This window comes from Natrix helvetica, assembly GCF_964273705.1.
Source record: "Natrix helvetica genome assembly, chromosome: 1".
In the NCBI taxonomy this organism is placed as follows: domain Eukaryota; kingdom Metazoa; phylum Chordata; class Lepidosauria; order Squamata; family Natricidae; genus Natrix; species Natrix helvetica.
The window spans coordinates 204921107-204933737 of NC_138548.1; the positions used below are offsets into that span (position 1 = coordinate 204921107).

The 12631-nt window shown below is 37.6% G+C and overlaps 1 protein-coding gene across 6 annotated transcripts in view; it reads left to right on the plus strand.

Moving 5' to 3' along the window:
• Positions 1–3559: 3559 nt before the first annotated feature.
• Positions 3560–12631, plus strand: part of GMIP (GEM interacting protein) — a 67650-nt gene continuing 58578 nt past the window's right edge. For 4 of the 6 annotated variants that reach the window (XM_081943917.1, XM_081943919.1, XM_081943921.1 and 1 more), the window contains exon 1: positions 3560–3718. In XM_081943917.1, coding sequence (XP_081800043.1) covers positions 3697–3718 — 22 coding nt within the window. In that variant the 5' untranslated portion in view covers positions 3560–3696. Of the gene's footprint in view, positions 3719–5783; positions 6006–12631 lie in introns of those variants that run through there. The other 2 variants (XM_081943918.1, XM_081943920.1) reach the window with 2 other exon arrangements.

Here is a 12631-nt window from a genome sequence, read left to right on the forward strand (position 1 = left end):
ACTATGTCCTCCACTTTTCCATTTGATAAATATCCTCAATTTTTCCATCAAATTTTACTGTGCTGCGTTCTATATTCTCCAATCTCTTCTCAATTTCTTCTGTTATTGCTAAGATCTTTTGAATTCCAAACATAATCATTTGCAATGTTAAGGTTTCTTTTTCTTGTTGCACCATTTTCCAATTTGTAAACACTGCTACTATAACATTTGAAGCTTTTTGTTAGATTTGAAGCGAATTCATTTATAATCTTTCAAGGTCAAGGACTCTCCTCTCTCCACTCTAGCTACTGAAAGAGCTCCCAAAGAGCACCTATATAAACAACCCATACTCTTCCCATACTATCACTCACAGTAAACAAGCTGAGAGGCCTTGAAGTGTAAAACAAATGATCAAAGGGAAGGAAAAAAAACAATATTTCCAGCCTCCAGTCTCCAAGTGGCAGTGTTACTTCCTTTCCTTCTATTGTTACTGATCTCTTTGTATTCCTTTTAATATCTTATTTATAATCCAAACTTACAGAGAAAAGAAAAAAAACTTGTTAAATGGAGAAAAAAACCATCCGGTCCAGTATTGTAAAAATAAAGGAAAAAATCTTAATCCATTGGTATATAAAAAGAAATAAAAAGTGGAAGAAAAATGAATCCATTCGGTTTAAAAAATAGGAAATATTTGCAAAAGTTCCATCCATGAAAAAAAATATTAAAAAAAGGATAACACACAGTCTAATTTAACTTAATTTCACCGCTTACTTTCTTCTGTTTTCAAATTTAATTTAACTTTGATTTTTTTGGGGTAATCTCTTGTCTAATAATAAAATTTCCTCACCAAACGGCACACTTTCTCTTTCCGCTTTCCTCCCATTCCGGAGCTGTCCCAACTTCAGCAGCTTCAGTGGCTGCACTTCTATCGCCGGCAAGAAGAGGTTCTCCTGGATCAATCAGGGACTTTGTGATGTCCCTAAGATCAGCAGGACGTATTCTTCCCAGTCTCTTGTCTCTGCAAGATGGGTTAGGTCCAAAAGGACTGTCCAGCGACAAAAGTATCGACTGAGATCCTGGAGCTCCAAGATTGCATGTCATGTCGTCGCGACACTAGCTCCTCCTCTTAGTGGGTTTTTTAAAAGTATAGTTTTACTTGCATTGGGTGAATGCTAATGTTTTCCAACTGTTCTTACCAGGTACAGTCCCTAATTTGAAAAAATAATTACTAGTAAATTATTTTGGCTTTGCCAGAGACTGGGGGCTGCTTTCTTAAAATAAGCCCAGGATGTAACCCCCCCCCCAATGGGCATAATAAAATAACATCTGAGCGGAAGTTACTACAGCACAAAAAGTGTACAGCAACGGTGCATAAAAGGTAGACTGCTCTCCATCTCATTATGCTTGCTAGTCTTTATGATTGTTGCAAGGAGTGCCAGATGAAATAAGCTTAAATTCTTAAGAAAGATCAATATTTAGAGAAATTATATCTTTAGTTGTAAAAGATTTTATATTCCTATTGTTACTTTGTAAATTTAAATATCTAAATTCACCTTGTAGATTCAATGATTGGAGTCATATATTGTATTAAGCCATTTTCAAACCATAGTTTGTTGAATAAACAATAATTGGTTGGGTTCATATAACAGACTAAGCTATAGTTTTAAATCAAGGGGTTAAGTCCACATGGTGGGCCAAATCGAAATCAAACAAACAGCATCCTGATTGGTATCTAATACCCTCTAATAAGATCACCTTGAACTGAAATAATCATTTGTAGGATGATCATCATCATCATCATCATCATCATCATCAGGCTCAACCCTTCCAAGACGGAGTGGCTGTGGGTTCCGGCTCCCCGGTTCAACCAGATAATTCCATCTCTGGCCATTGGGGGCATTCAACTTGCCCCCGTGGAGCGGGCGCGCAATTTGGGCGTCCTCCTGGATGCCAAGCTGTCCATGGATGAACATGTGACAGCCGTGGCCAGGGGGGCGTTCCATCAGGTTCGCCTGGTGCGCCAATTGCGCCCCCTATTGGACCGGAACGCTCTACGCACAGTCACCCATGCGCTGGTGACGTCTCGCCTGGACTACTGTAACGCTCTCTACATGGGGCTTCCCTTGAAATGCACTCGGAGATTACAGTTGGTCCAGAATGCGGCCGCGCGGGTGATTATGGGGAGCACCAGGTACTCCCATGTGACACCACACCTGCGCGAGCTGCACTGGCTTCCTGTGGTCTATCGAGTGCGTTTCAAGGTTTTGATTACGATCTTTAAAGCGCTCCATGGCTCAGGACCTAGTTACCTGCGGGACCGTATTCTGCCCCATACATCCCTACGACCTATTCGCTCGCACAGAGAGGGACTTCTCCAGGTGCCGTCCACTAGACAATGCCATGGGGCGGCGCCTAGGAGCAGAGCCTTCTCTGTGGCGGGCCCAGCCCTGTGGAATGACCTCCCCCCGGATATTAGGACCACTACAGACCTCCGCTCCTTCCGTGTTAAGCTCAAGACCCACCTTTTTCAAATATCTGGCCTGGCCCAACCATAACCTCGTTACGCTCCTGAGGGGTTTTTAATTTAATTTAGCAATTTTATTTAGGGGATTTGAAACTGTGTTTTAACTGTGTTTTTAGCTGTGTTTATTGTCTTTCACTTCAAGTCTACTCTCCTCCATGCACAAATGTAATTGTCCTTGTTTTTTCGTATGTATGTGTGTCCTATGTGTATTTTATCCTTTTGATTGTACGCCGCCCCGAGTCCTTCGGGAGAGGGTTGCGGCTAATCAAATAAAATTTATTATTATTATTATTATTATTATTATCATCATCATCATCATCATATTTGCAAATTTGCCTTGAACTTATATTTTTGTTACACAACCATCCTTCATGTTGGAATTCAAAAGAGAAGAGATGGAGAATCTTTGGCAATTAAAAACTAGACACCACTTTTACAGATAATATAACTCCATTTGATTGGCCATGCTATCTACAAGGGCAGGGCCAATAGATGTGTATTTTCTGGTTTCTGGGGCTGGGTATGTTTTTATTTCTTTGCTTTTTTTTCCAATGTGGTTAATGCATTGAACCATCTTCCGGCTTCTCTCATTGAACCACCTTTTGCCAAGAAGTTTGCAGGTTTAGTGAAGGCGTGTGCAGCATAGTAAAGAAGACAGCTATAGACTCATCTAAAAAAAGGGGGGGGGAGATAAGTGCCTGTCTGGTCTTCAAAATGGTCTTCAAAAATTATTTCAAAGCAGATTAAGAAAGTATGATTAGAACCTCTGTGTAAAACAGATCTACAGTTTTGATATCACAACTTAAAGTATGCCTTGTCCCTGTTCTACTGGCATCAAAGGAATAAAATGCCAAAGACTATAACACTGTTTTATAGTATAGTTTTCAGATGGTTGTTTTCTTAATAGAAAGTAAGGTCAGCAATCTGCATAGATTAAAGGCATGGATTAGGTTTACTACCAGAGGTTGGGGGCTCTTATTTGTAAACTGAAAAATATGCAAATGAAAGAACAAGAAAGTTTCTTTGTACGGAAATGTAGTCAGCAGGAAGCAGTTAAGTTACAGTTGCTGTGAGCTCAGAAACTCTGCAAAGTATGCAGTGTCCATGGGGCTGCCTATCAAAGTTTGTGGCTCCTGAGGTATCCAAGGATTTGTGCTGGGGTCCAAACTAGGGGTCCTGCTGAGGATTTCATTATGGAGGAGCCTAAATCTTCTGGTAGGTAAAGCAACCTTCGTATATTTTTATACATATGTACACTTTGAAGCCTTTTTTCAGGCATACAGTAAGTCACTGCAGAGGGTTAACCCTTGAAGTTTTTAGGTTAGGGCAACAAAGGATTGCTTTGAGGTATCTGATCGCTGAAAATAAAACTCGATTCAGTGCAACTACCACAATAATCAAGGCCAGAGAGGAGGTGTATGTGTGTGTGTGGGTGTGTGGGGGTGTCTATGTATGCATCCATCCCTCTGTAGCCTTGATATCAATCAGTTCATATCAATCATTTCAGAAATCATTGCTATATTTTAAAGATATGTTCTAAATGAATGTGATGGTTAAAATGCACTTAAGATTAAAAAGCTGTATATATTTATTTTGGATCAATATTTATTTATTATTTATTTATTTAATTTGATTTCTTAGTCGCCCCCTCTCCCCCCAGGGACTCGGGGCGACGTACAATAGCAACAATCACAACAGTATAATATGGAGGAGGTAGAAAATAAATAAATAAATTACAGTACTTTGAGACAATTAAAACCCCAATGACAGTTAAAATTTTAAAATTAAAATTAACAATTAAAAATGCCCAAGAGGTGGAGAAGCTCTAAATTTAAGCCAGGCCGGCTAGTCGGAACAGGTGGGTCTTCAGTTTCATACGGAAGGAGCGGAGATCAGTTGTTGTCCTAATGTCTGGGGGGAGGTCATTCCAAAGGGTAGGGCCCATCACAGAGAAAATAATTGTTTTTTAAAAGTAGATTGATAACTACTCTCTCACACATTTGATTAGATAGATATGTACACTAGTTGGAATCTATATTTGAAATTTATACATTTCTGCTAAAAAAATTAATGCTGCAGTGTGACATGGAGATTTTTAAACACTTGTTTAAAATCGCTATGAATTTGGTTCAGCTATGGTCTTACAATAGAAGTTTTAGGAGGAAGCGTTTAACGACCCATGAAGTGTTATCCTTCATCCTCTTCTTCATCCTCTGTCAGCCATGTTCAGAATTACAATTTTTGGAAGTACTTATTTCCTGGCTTTTTTTTTTTTTTTGGCCTAACTGCATGATATACATGCCTGCATACTGGATAACAATAGCACTTAGACTTATATATCGCTTCATAGTGCTTTTACAGCCCTCTCCAAGCGGTTTACAGAGTCAGCCTATTGCCCCCAACAATCTGGATCCTCATTTTACCCACCTCAGAAGGATGGAAGGCTTGCTCTACAAATATTGTTCCACATGCTAATCCTGCCACTATATTTTGTGCCACCAGCGAATGTGTCTTCTGAAGAGGAGCTTGTAAGAAGCAAGAAATAATTTAGGAGGAAAAAAAGTCATACTCAGTTCTTTGCCAAGGGTTGCTACCCTCCATCTGATTTGGGGAAATTTTACTTTTATATTTTACTTTTGCAATCCTGAGAGGTGGCCCTCTGCCGTGTGCATGTGAAAATAAGGTATCTTACGAAAAGACTAGAAGAAAAAGAAAATTATATCATTACAACTAATCTATTTGTAATTGTAAATATTTGTAATATTTAAACTCTTAATTAACAAATTACAAATAGATCATTGTGATGACAACATTTTCTGTGAAGGTCCTTTCACCACAATTCTCAAAGACTAATGAAAAAAGATAACTGTATTGTGGGATGGAGCACAACATTTTAACAATGAAAATGGATCATGAGATGCTGTAGGTACAATCTAGAGATATTCCACATACTCACCATTTCCACTCTTTAAACGTTATTAACCAGTTTCCCAGAAGGCTATGATTGTCTTCATTACAGCCATTGAGAACTTAAAATAAGGCAATCAGTGTTTCTCCCATTAATCAGTGGGAGAATGAAAAGATATACATCACCTAGCAGTATATATTTTTCTTCGGAGGAAGTAAAAAAGCATGCTTCTTTGCTCTATTTAGGAAGCTCAATCTCAATGGCAACATGGCAATTTACCAGTTATGGCTGGGTGGGGTGGATAATTGAGGATTAGGAAGTGGGCTGAAGCAAGAGTTTCCCCAATGAGAAATCACTTATTGCTAAGTTCTAGAAGCAGTGTTTCTCAAACTTGGCAACTTAAGATGTGTGGACTTCAACTCCCAGAATACCCCAGCTAAACATGAGCTATACCTGAGTCAGAAGGAAATATATTCTACAATTATGGCAGAAAAGGACACAGGTATGGTTCTAAGCTGTGACTGAAACCAAAGACCCAAAGACTTTACCTTTAAAATGGGTGACTATCCTACATTCACTGAGGATATGATATTGGTAGACTGTTTTTCTATTATTATCTTTTGTTTGATAGATATTGTTTTAATTTCAAAATAATCTTTGTGATAAATACAGTAATCTTTCAAATAAATATTGTATTTACTGTAGATTAGAGGTATATTATTAGATATATGAGCAAGTGCAGAAAAGTAACCTTTGGATGTACAGTAAGCCAGTTCATTTTGCTTCTGTTTGGGTATTATTGTTTCATACTTTGTTAAATTCAAGGTATTTCATATTTAGCATATCAAATATTTGATGGATCAAGATGCCTAAATACTATATCAGAACAATTGGTTTTTGTTTTTAATTAGTGGTACAAATCAAAACTCATTTGAAACTTCTTGATGTTAAGCCATTTGAGGCAAAATATCAAATGACCCATCTTCAAAATGTTCTTTATATTTTGTTTATTTAAAACATATGATTTGATGGCCTATCCTCCCCCAACCATCGTTGGCTGGTTGAGGAATTCTGGGAGTTGAAGTCCACAAGTTTTAAAGTTGTCAAGTTTGGAGACCCCTGCCCTATTCCAATAGACAAATGGAGAACTGAGCTTTGGATTCAATGTCAATTGTATATTTGTAAAATATAGATGTTATGTTGAAACAAACATGATGTGAAAATGAATGGAAAAATAATAAGAAAAAGATCATACTATGCTTTTTATATTAGATGAGTTGGATCTTCAGATCAATCTAACATAAGCATATTTATAACTCCCATTGGCTTGATTTCATGAATACAGTTATTCAAGACCAAAGATGCCATGTTGTGTCTTAGCACTAAGTCATTGTAATTGGTAAAGTACAGATTATAGTTTGATTGTATAATTCAAGTCAATTTAATCATAGATATCTGGGTTATGCAAGCCATATTTTAGCACATTGTGTGACCCAGATTGTAGATTCGCTCACACAGTGTTCAACTAATGTATTATAGAATTCTTGATCTTAGTTCAGACCAGCATTGAACTACATAAAGATATTGTCAGCGTTCCAAATATCATGCAGAATCCATTGTCGAGAACTCTTCTCTGTAGGAAGGTGGGGTGACAGATATATGCCTGAGTAAAACATCATAACCCTTTCTGAATGTATGTTTTACATTTAATTTGTGCTGAACAAGAAGGCAGAAGTTCTACTTCCTCTTCTTCCCCCTCTTACCTCATTTCACAGGAAATATCAGAAAGTTCTAAAAAAAAATCAGCATCTTTCCTTCATTAGAACATTACTTCCAGTTCTGACACATTCAGAATCATGTTGACACTGGCAAACAAATGAATGCTCAGAAAATAGCACATAGCAATACTTCCCTATTTATATAGCTCATATATGAGTGAAAATCCCTCCATATGCAAATGAATGTAGATTCCCTATATACTGTGTAGATCATGATATATGAAATGGAATAACCATCAGACCAAGATGTTTAGGTATTAATTTCTATGTAAACATTAGAAGTATTCTTTAAAAAATAAGTCAATTTTTGACAATTCACTAATATAAATTTTTTAAAGTGTAGGATGGAAAACAATAACAAATAACAGCTAAAGTATTCTATTTCATGATATTCCATCAAGATTCTTTGGGATCCTTGTTTTAACTTCAAAAATGATGCTTAAAATGGGGATTTGGCAAAAATGAAACTTAATAACCCCTCATTATTTCACCTTTTTCTCAATCCTAAAATCCAACTTTTTGTTCAATATATAACTATCCTGAGAAGACATATTCTTGATCAGCAATGTTGTTTTCTGTTTATTTATTTTGAAACCTGCCAAGGCCCCAAACTCATTCAATTTCCTCATAAAATGTTCTATATTAGAAATCAGTGGATACACAATCATGTTTAAAGAAGAATAAAATTGAAATATGAATGCTGAGCCCGGTTAAATATGTTCTACTAGTATGGACAAAGTGAAAGGGATGGATATACTATGGCTTGAGTTGCTTGAAAATGCATACAGGTAATCCTTGACTTATGACCAGTTGCTTTGTGGCTTTTCAAAGATACCCCAAAGATTTTTACAATTCAGTTCCAAAGTTCCAATGGACGATCGTATGACCACATTTCAGGCATTCAACAACTGGCCTGCATTTAGAGCCGTTTGCCCATCCTGGGGCCATAATGAACATGATTTATGTAGTTTTTCTCCAAAACCAGCATTTACTTTGTTTTCGACAAAAATGCCCCATAGCAAACAATGGTTTGCTTAATGACCATTGCAAGATAAGATTGTAAAATTAGGTTGGTCGTGACCTGTTTTATGACCACTATGACTTTCAACCATAATGGACAAGCTCTGTTATGATAATAAATCAAGGATTACCTGTATAGCAGGTACAGATGAGAGTAAATCCTGTGTGTGACAGATGAGGAGGAGGTTACAAATTACAGATTAAGAATAAAGAATAATTTCAGAATGCAGGCCCTTCCTCTTAAAATATAGACAAGGGATATATTGAAATACATAAAGGAAACACTGAATTAAACATTAAGGACTCAACTTTTCTTGGTAAGAGAAGTTTTCCTTCTTTGGAAATCAAATATTGCCTGTGTTGTAAACTAGTCTGAGGGCTCATGTAACTTTCTGCAACAATACTGTTCAAGTACAAAACTTGATACAAAGAACAGCATTTTGTATCATAGTATTTCAGCTTCCTTATTTTCCATATAATATGGCCTCATACTTACAAGTAACAATGTGAAAGTCTGAGGATGTAATTTGGGAAAACCTTAAATAAATACATGTTTATGCTACCCAATGTCAATGAGTGTGGGTGGCTCACAGCACCCAAATAACAGACAGGATTTGTAGTAATTTCATTATTCATTTCCTGAAATGAATAATTATTCATTTCCAGAAAAAGAAAAGAAAAGAAAGCTGGTTGGAGTCATTTGGTGAACCTTTCATGGTCACCAGAAAAGGCAAACAATCTTTCAAAGCTGTCCAAGACTTGGCAAAAAAAGTAACAGGTAGAAGATCATTAAAGAGAGAACCAACCTAGAACTAAGGAGAGATTTCCTGACAGTGAGAACAATTAATAAGTGGAATGGCTTGCCTCTGGAAGTTGTGGTGCTCCATCACTGAAGGTTTTTAAGAAGAGATTGGACAGCTGTTTGTCTGAAATGGCATAAAGTCTCCTGCTCAACCAGGGGGTTGGACTAGAAGACCTCCAAGGTCTCTTCCAGCCCCGTTTTTCTATGTTCTATTTTAAGAACCAATTTTGTGATGATATTAAACACAACCCTCTTTTTTCTTCCAATTAACATTTATTCTGACAATCCACATAGTTCTGTAGGAAGGAAAAGATAACATTTAGTTGGTCAGAAGGTCTCAGAGAATTGCTGGCTTTTCTTCTGTCCCAAGAACAAGCTCTCCATTGCTGCTTGATGAAGCAACCCTTTTAAGACAACCACATCCTGTTTCTGGGGCAGAGGAAAGGAAAACATGAAGATTTTACTCTGTTAATATCATAAGCGCATGACTAGTAACATCTTCTAAATTCTACAGCTACAGGCTTCCACTTTTGTTTGCCGCAGAGTTCAGTCAGAGTCACACGCCATGATAGTTTGTCTGATTTTGGTTTGTATGATGTGTGAACTATGTGATGATAGCTTGCTCAACAAACTACAGTTAAAATAAATCATGGCTATATACTTTAGAATAAGAATCGGAGGAACAGAAACAACAAAGTTATGGAAGATTATTAACACAAAGACATGCAAGTTAATAACACTAACCATGAAAATACTACTTATTGTACTTTTAAAACTACGCAAACTAAGATAAGGAGAATAAAACAGAGTAGCATAAAATAATAAAGATAGACCAAGATATTTGACAGATCAAACAATCTAGGTTATGTTGTCATCTTCATGTTGATTGCAGGACATCGATATCATAAGTGAGTCCATGGAATGTTATATCATGTCTCGAACATTGAGTGGCGGCCAAAGCTGCACTACAAAAAGGAAAGGAATTTGATATGCTCCATTTACAAATTAACAATCCCAAAATATTTTAAAGATAGCAGATTGAGAAAGACATTAGACTTTTGCCACTTTTGGTCTTGCTTTTTAGTGCCTTCCATTCGCCATTCAGCTCAACCTTTAATCTTTCTCTCTTTCCTTTATTTTCTCATTCCTAATTGTCCTTATCAGTTATTTCAGTCTCCCTTGGGAATAATATATCTAATCTTGATTTTTCCACCCTTTCCACAGCTCTTAGTGTGCCCCCCCCTAATCCTACTCTGTACTGATTAGCTTTCTATCCCTTGTTCCCCCCACTCCCCCAAGCTTGCAGAAAAGTTGTAGCACTGTCAAGATGGGTAAAATCTGACACATTTCACCAACTGTTCTGGCAGCATTAAGTCAGGTGATCTGTAGGGAGCAGTGACAACTAAATGCCTGTTGGTAACTTAAGGTAATACAGCCACACCATCTTCCCTGGTTTCTTGTAAGTCTCTTCTGCACCGTTCTTTCTTTCTTTTTTTCCTCCAGGGAAAAATGCAGGGCACACTATTTGCTCCTCCCATAGCAGGAGTTCCCTGAAGCCTGATGAACAGCCTGTTGGCAGTTGGTAAGGAAAGAATCTTACCACTCTCAGAGCAGGGGATTTGAACTCTCCCATTACTGTACTGAAAAAAATTCTATCCAGCTGATTAAGTATTTGGCAGACTTATTTTGACTTGAGGTTCTGCAATTGCGAAAGGGCATTAAAATTACTGTCAAAATAAGCCTTTTTTTTTGTTCTCAGCTCTTCCTGTTTTACCAGACAGTTTATTCACCTTGTGATCAAAGGCAATAGAGGCAGGATAGAGATAAGACAGGATAGAGAAGATAAATGTAAACGTACAAGCATATCTTACTTCCATTGAGCTATTGGTCATTCTGGAAAACGTCTGGTCCTGCCACATTATGCTACTTCCACTGCCACTTCAAACTCTGAAGCAGTTCAAAGCCCACCTGCTAGTACCCACAGAGGAGAAATAGGGAGAGACTCACCAGATTTGGAAGGGATATGAGAGCTACTTAAAAGAACTTCTGCAGAGATAAACAGCAAATCTGATTGAATATCAATAGCCATAAGGTATTGCTTAATTACTGCCTATTCACATCCTGGCATGTCAACTTGAATTAAAACCCTAATATAGTCCACAAGGTTCTGACATATGGCACATTTATACAGGGATTATATGACAGTTTTAAAGCAGTTCCAGGTCTTTCTGATGCCACAATATTACTAAGCCAAGATGATTTATGTTTCCATTCTAGTAGAAACTATAGTAGAATTGGGTGTGCATTTTGTCTCTCTCTCTCCATCCTCATCTTGGTTTTGTGGAGTTTTTTTTCCCTATATGCAGAAACTCTTAACTCACTAGTCCTCCTGAGCTTCAAAGAAATAGATGACTTGACACATTTTCAACTCCACCTCATAGAAATCACAAATATCCTTTGGTAGGCAACTATACAAATGTATATAATATGAAGTAAGGATGTGAATGATATTTGTGTGTGTGTGTGTGTGTGTGTGTGTGTGTGTGTGTGGATCCTCGGTGTTCTCTGAGCTTGGTTGTTCTCTTGGAGACCTTTCATGATCAAACTAGGTAACATCATCAGTGCTCCTAGGGGCCCTGTCACTGTTACTGGGGGCGGTCTTGGTTGTTCCTTGACTGGGCTGTGGTTTACTGTTCATTTGTCTGATTTGTTTTTTGTTTTTTTTTGATTGGGGTATTGTTTACTTCTTGATCGTTGGACTAATATTTATTTTGGTGATAATCTCTGCTCATCTGAGTGTTGATTGCTGTTAAGGTGTTTTGGTCTTTTTGTTTCCTTTTTGTTTTTTTAATTGTCTCTTTTGAATAATATGTAGATTAGTTTTTTGGGGGAGGGGGGACTAACACACAAGCCCAATCATAACAGAGACTTTTAACTTGAAGTGTTTTACCTACAATGGATAACGAAGACTCTCTAATATGTGGTTTTGGTTAATGAAGGAGAGTGGGAAACAGGAAGCACTGGCTTCAGGCTCCTGAGTGATCTCAATACAACAAGCTGGCCAGACTTTGCTCCTTTGTTTTTATGTCAGTAGTCAGAAGACCAAAGAGAGAAGGCCAGTGTTCTCTTCCTCCTCCTCCTCCTCCTTGTTAGAAATAAATAAGTTTTCCTCCAATTTTGGGTAATTTACCCAAGTTTGAGAAGTATCCGCTTACAGCAGGGGTGTCCAAACTTGGCAACTTTAAGACTTGTGGACTTCAACTCCCAGAATTCTGGGAGTTGAAGTCCACAAGTCTTAAAGTTGCCAAGTTTGGACACTCCTGGCTTACAGTAACTGTGAGGCAGGTTCCTCCGAATTTTGCCTTAATCTATATTTAGATCAAACCTTGGTTTACTCAGCCCCCTCTCCCATACACTACCTATGCATATCATACTGAAACTTTTTACTGCACTATTGTCCTGCCTTAGAACTTGAACCTACACAAAAAGTAAAAAATGCTAGCAGAAAAGAATTTGTGGCATGCTTGCCATCTCATAAAAAGTAGAAATGAGAGATGGTTAAAGAAGAGCTGGAAGAGTGAAGGAGCCCTCCTCCAACCCATGCTAAAATCCACACTTCT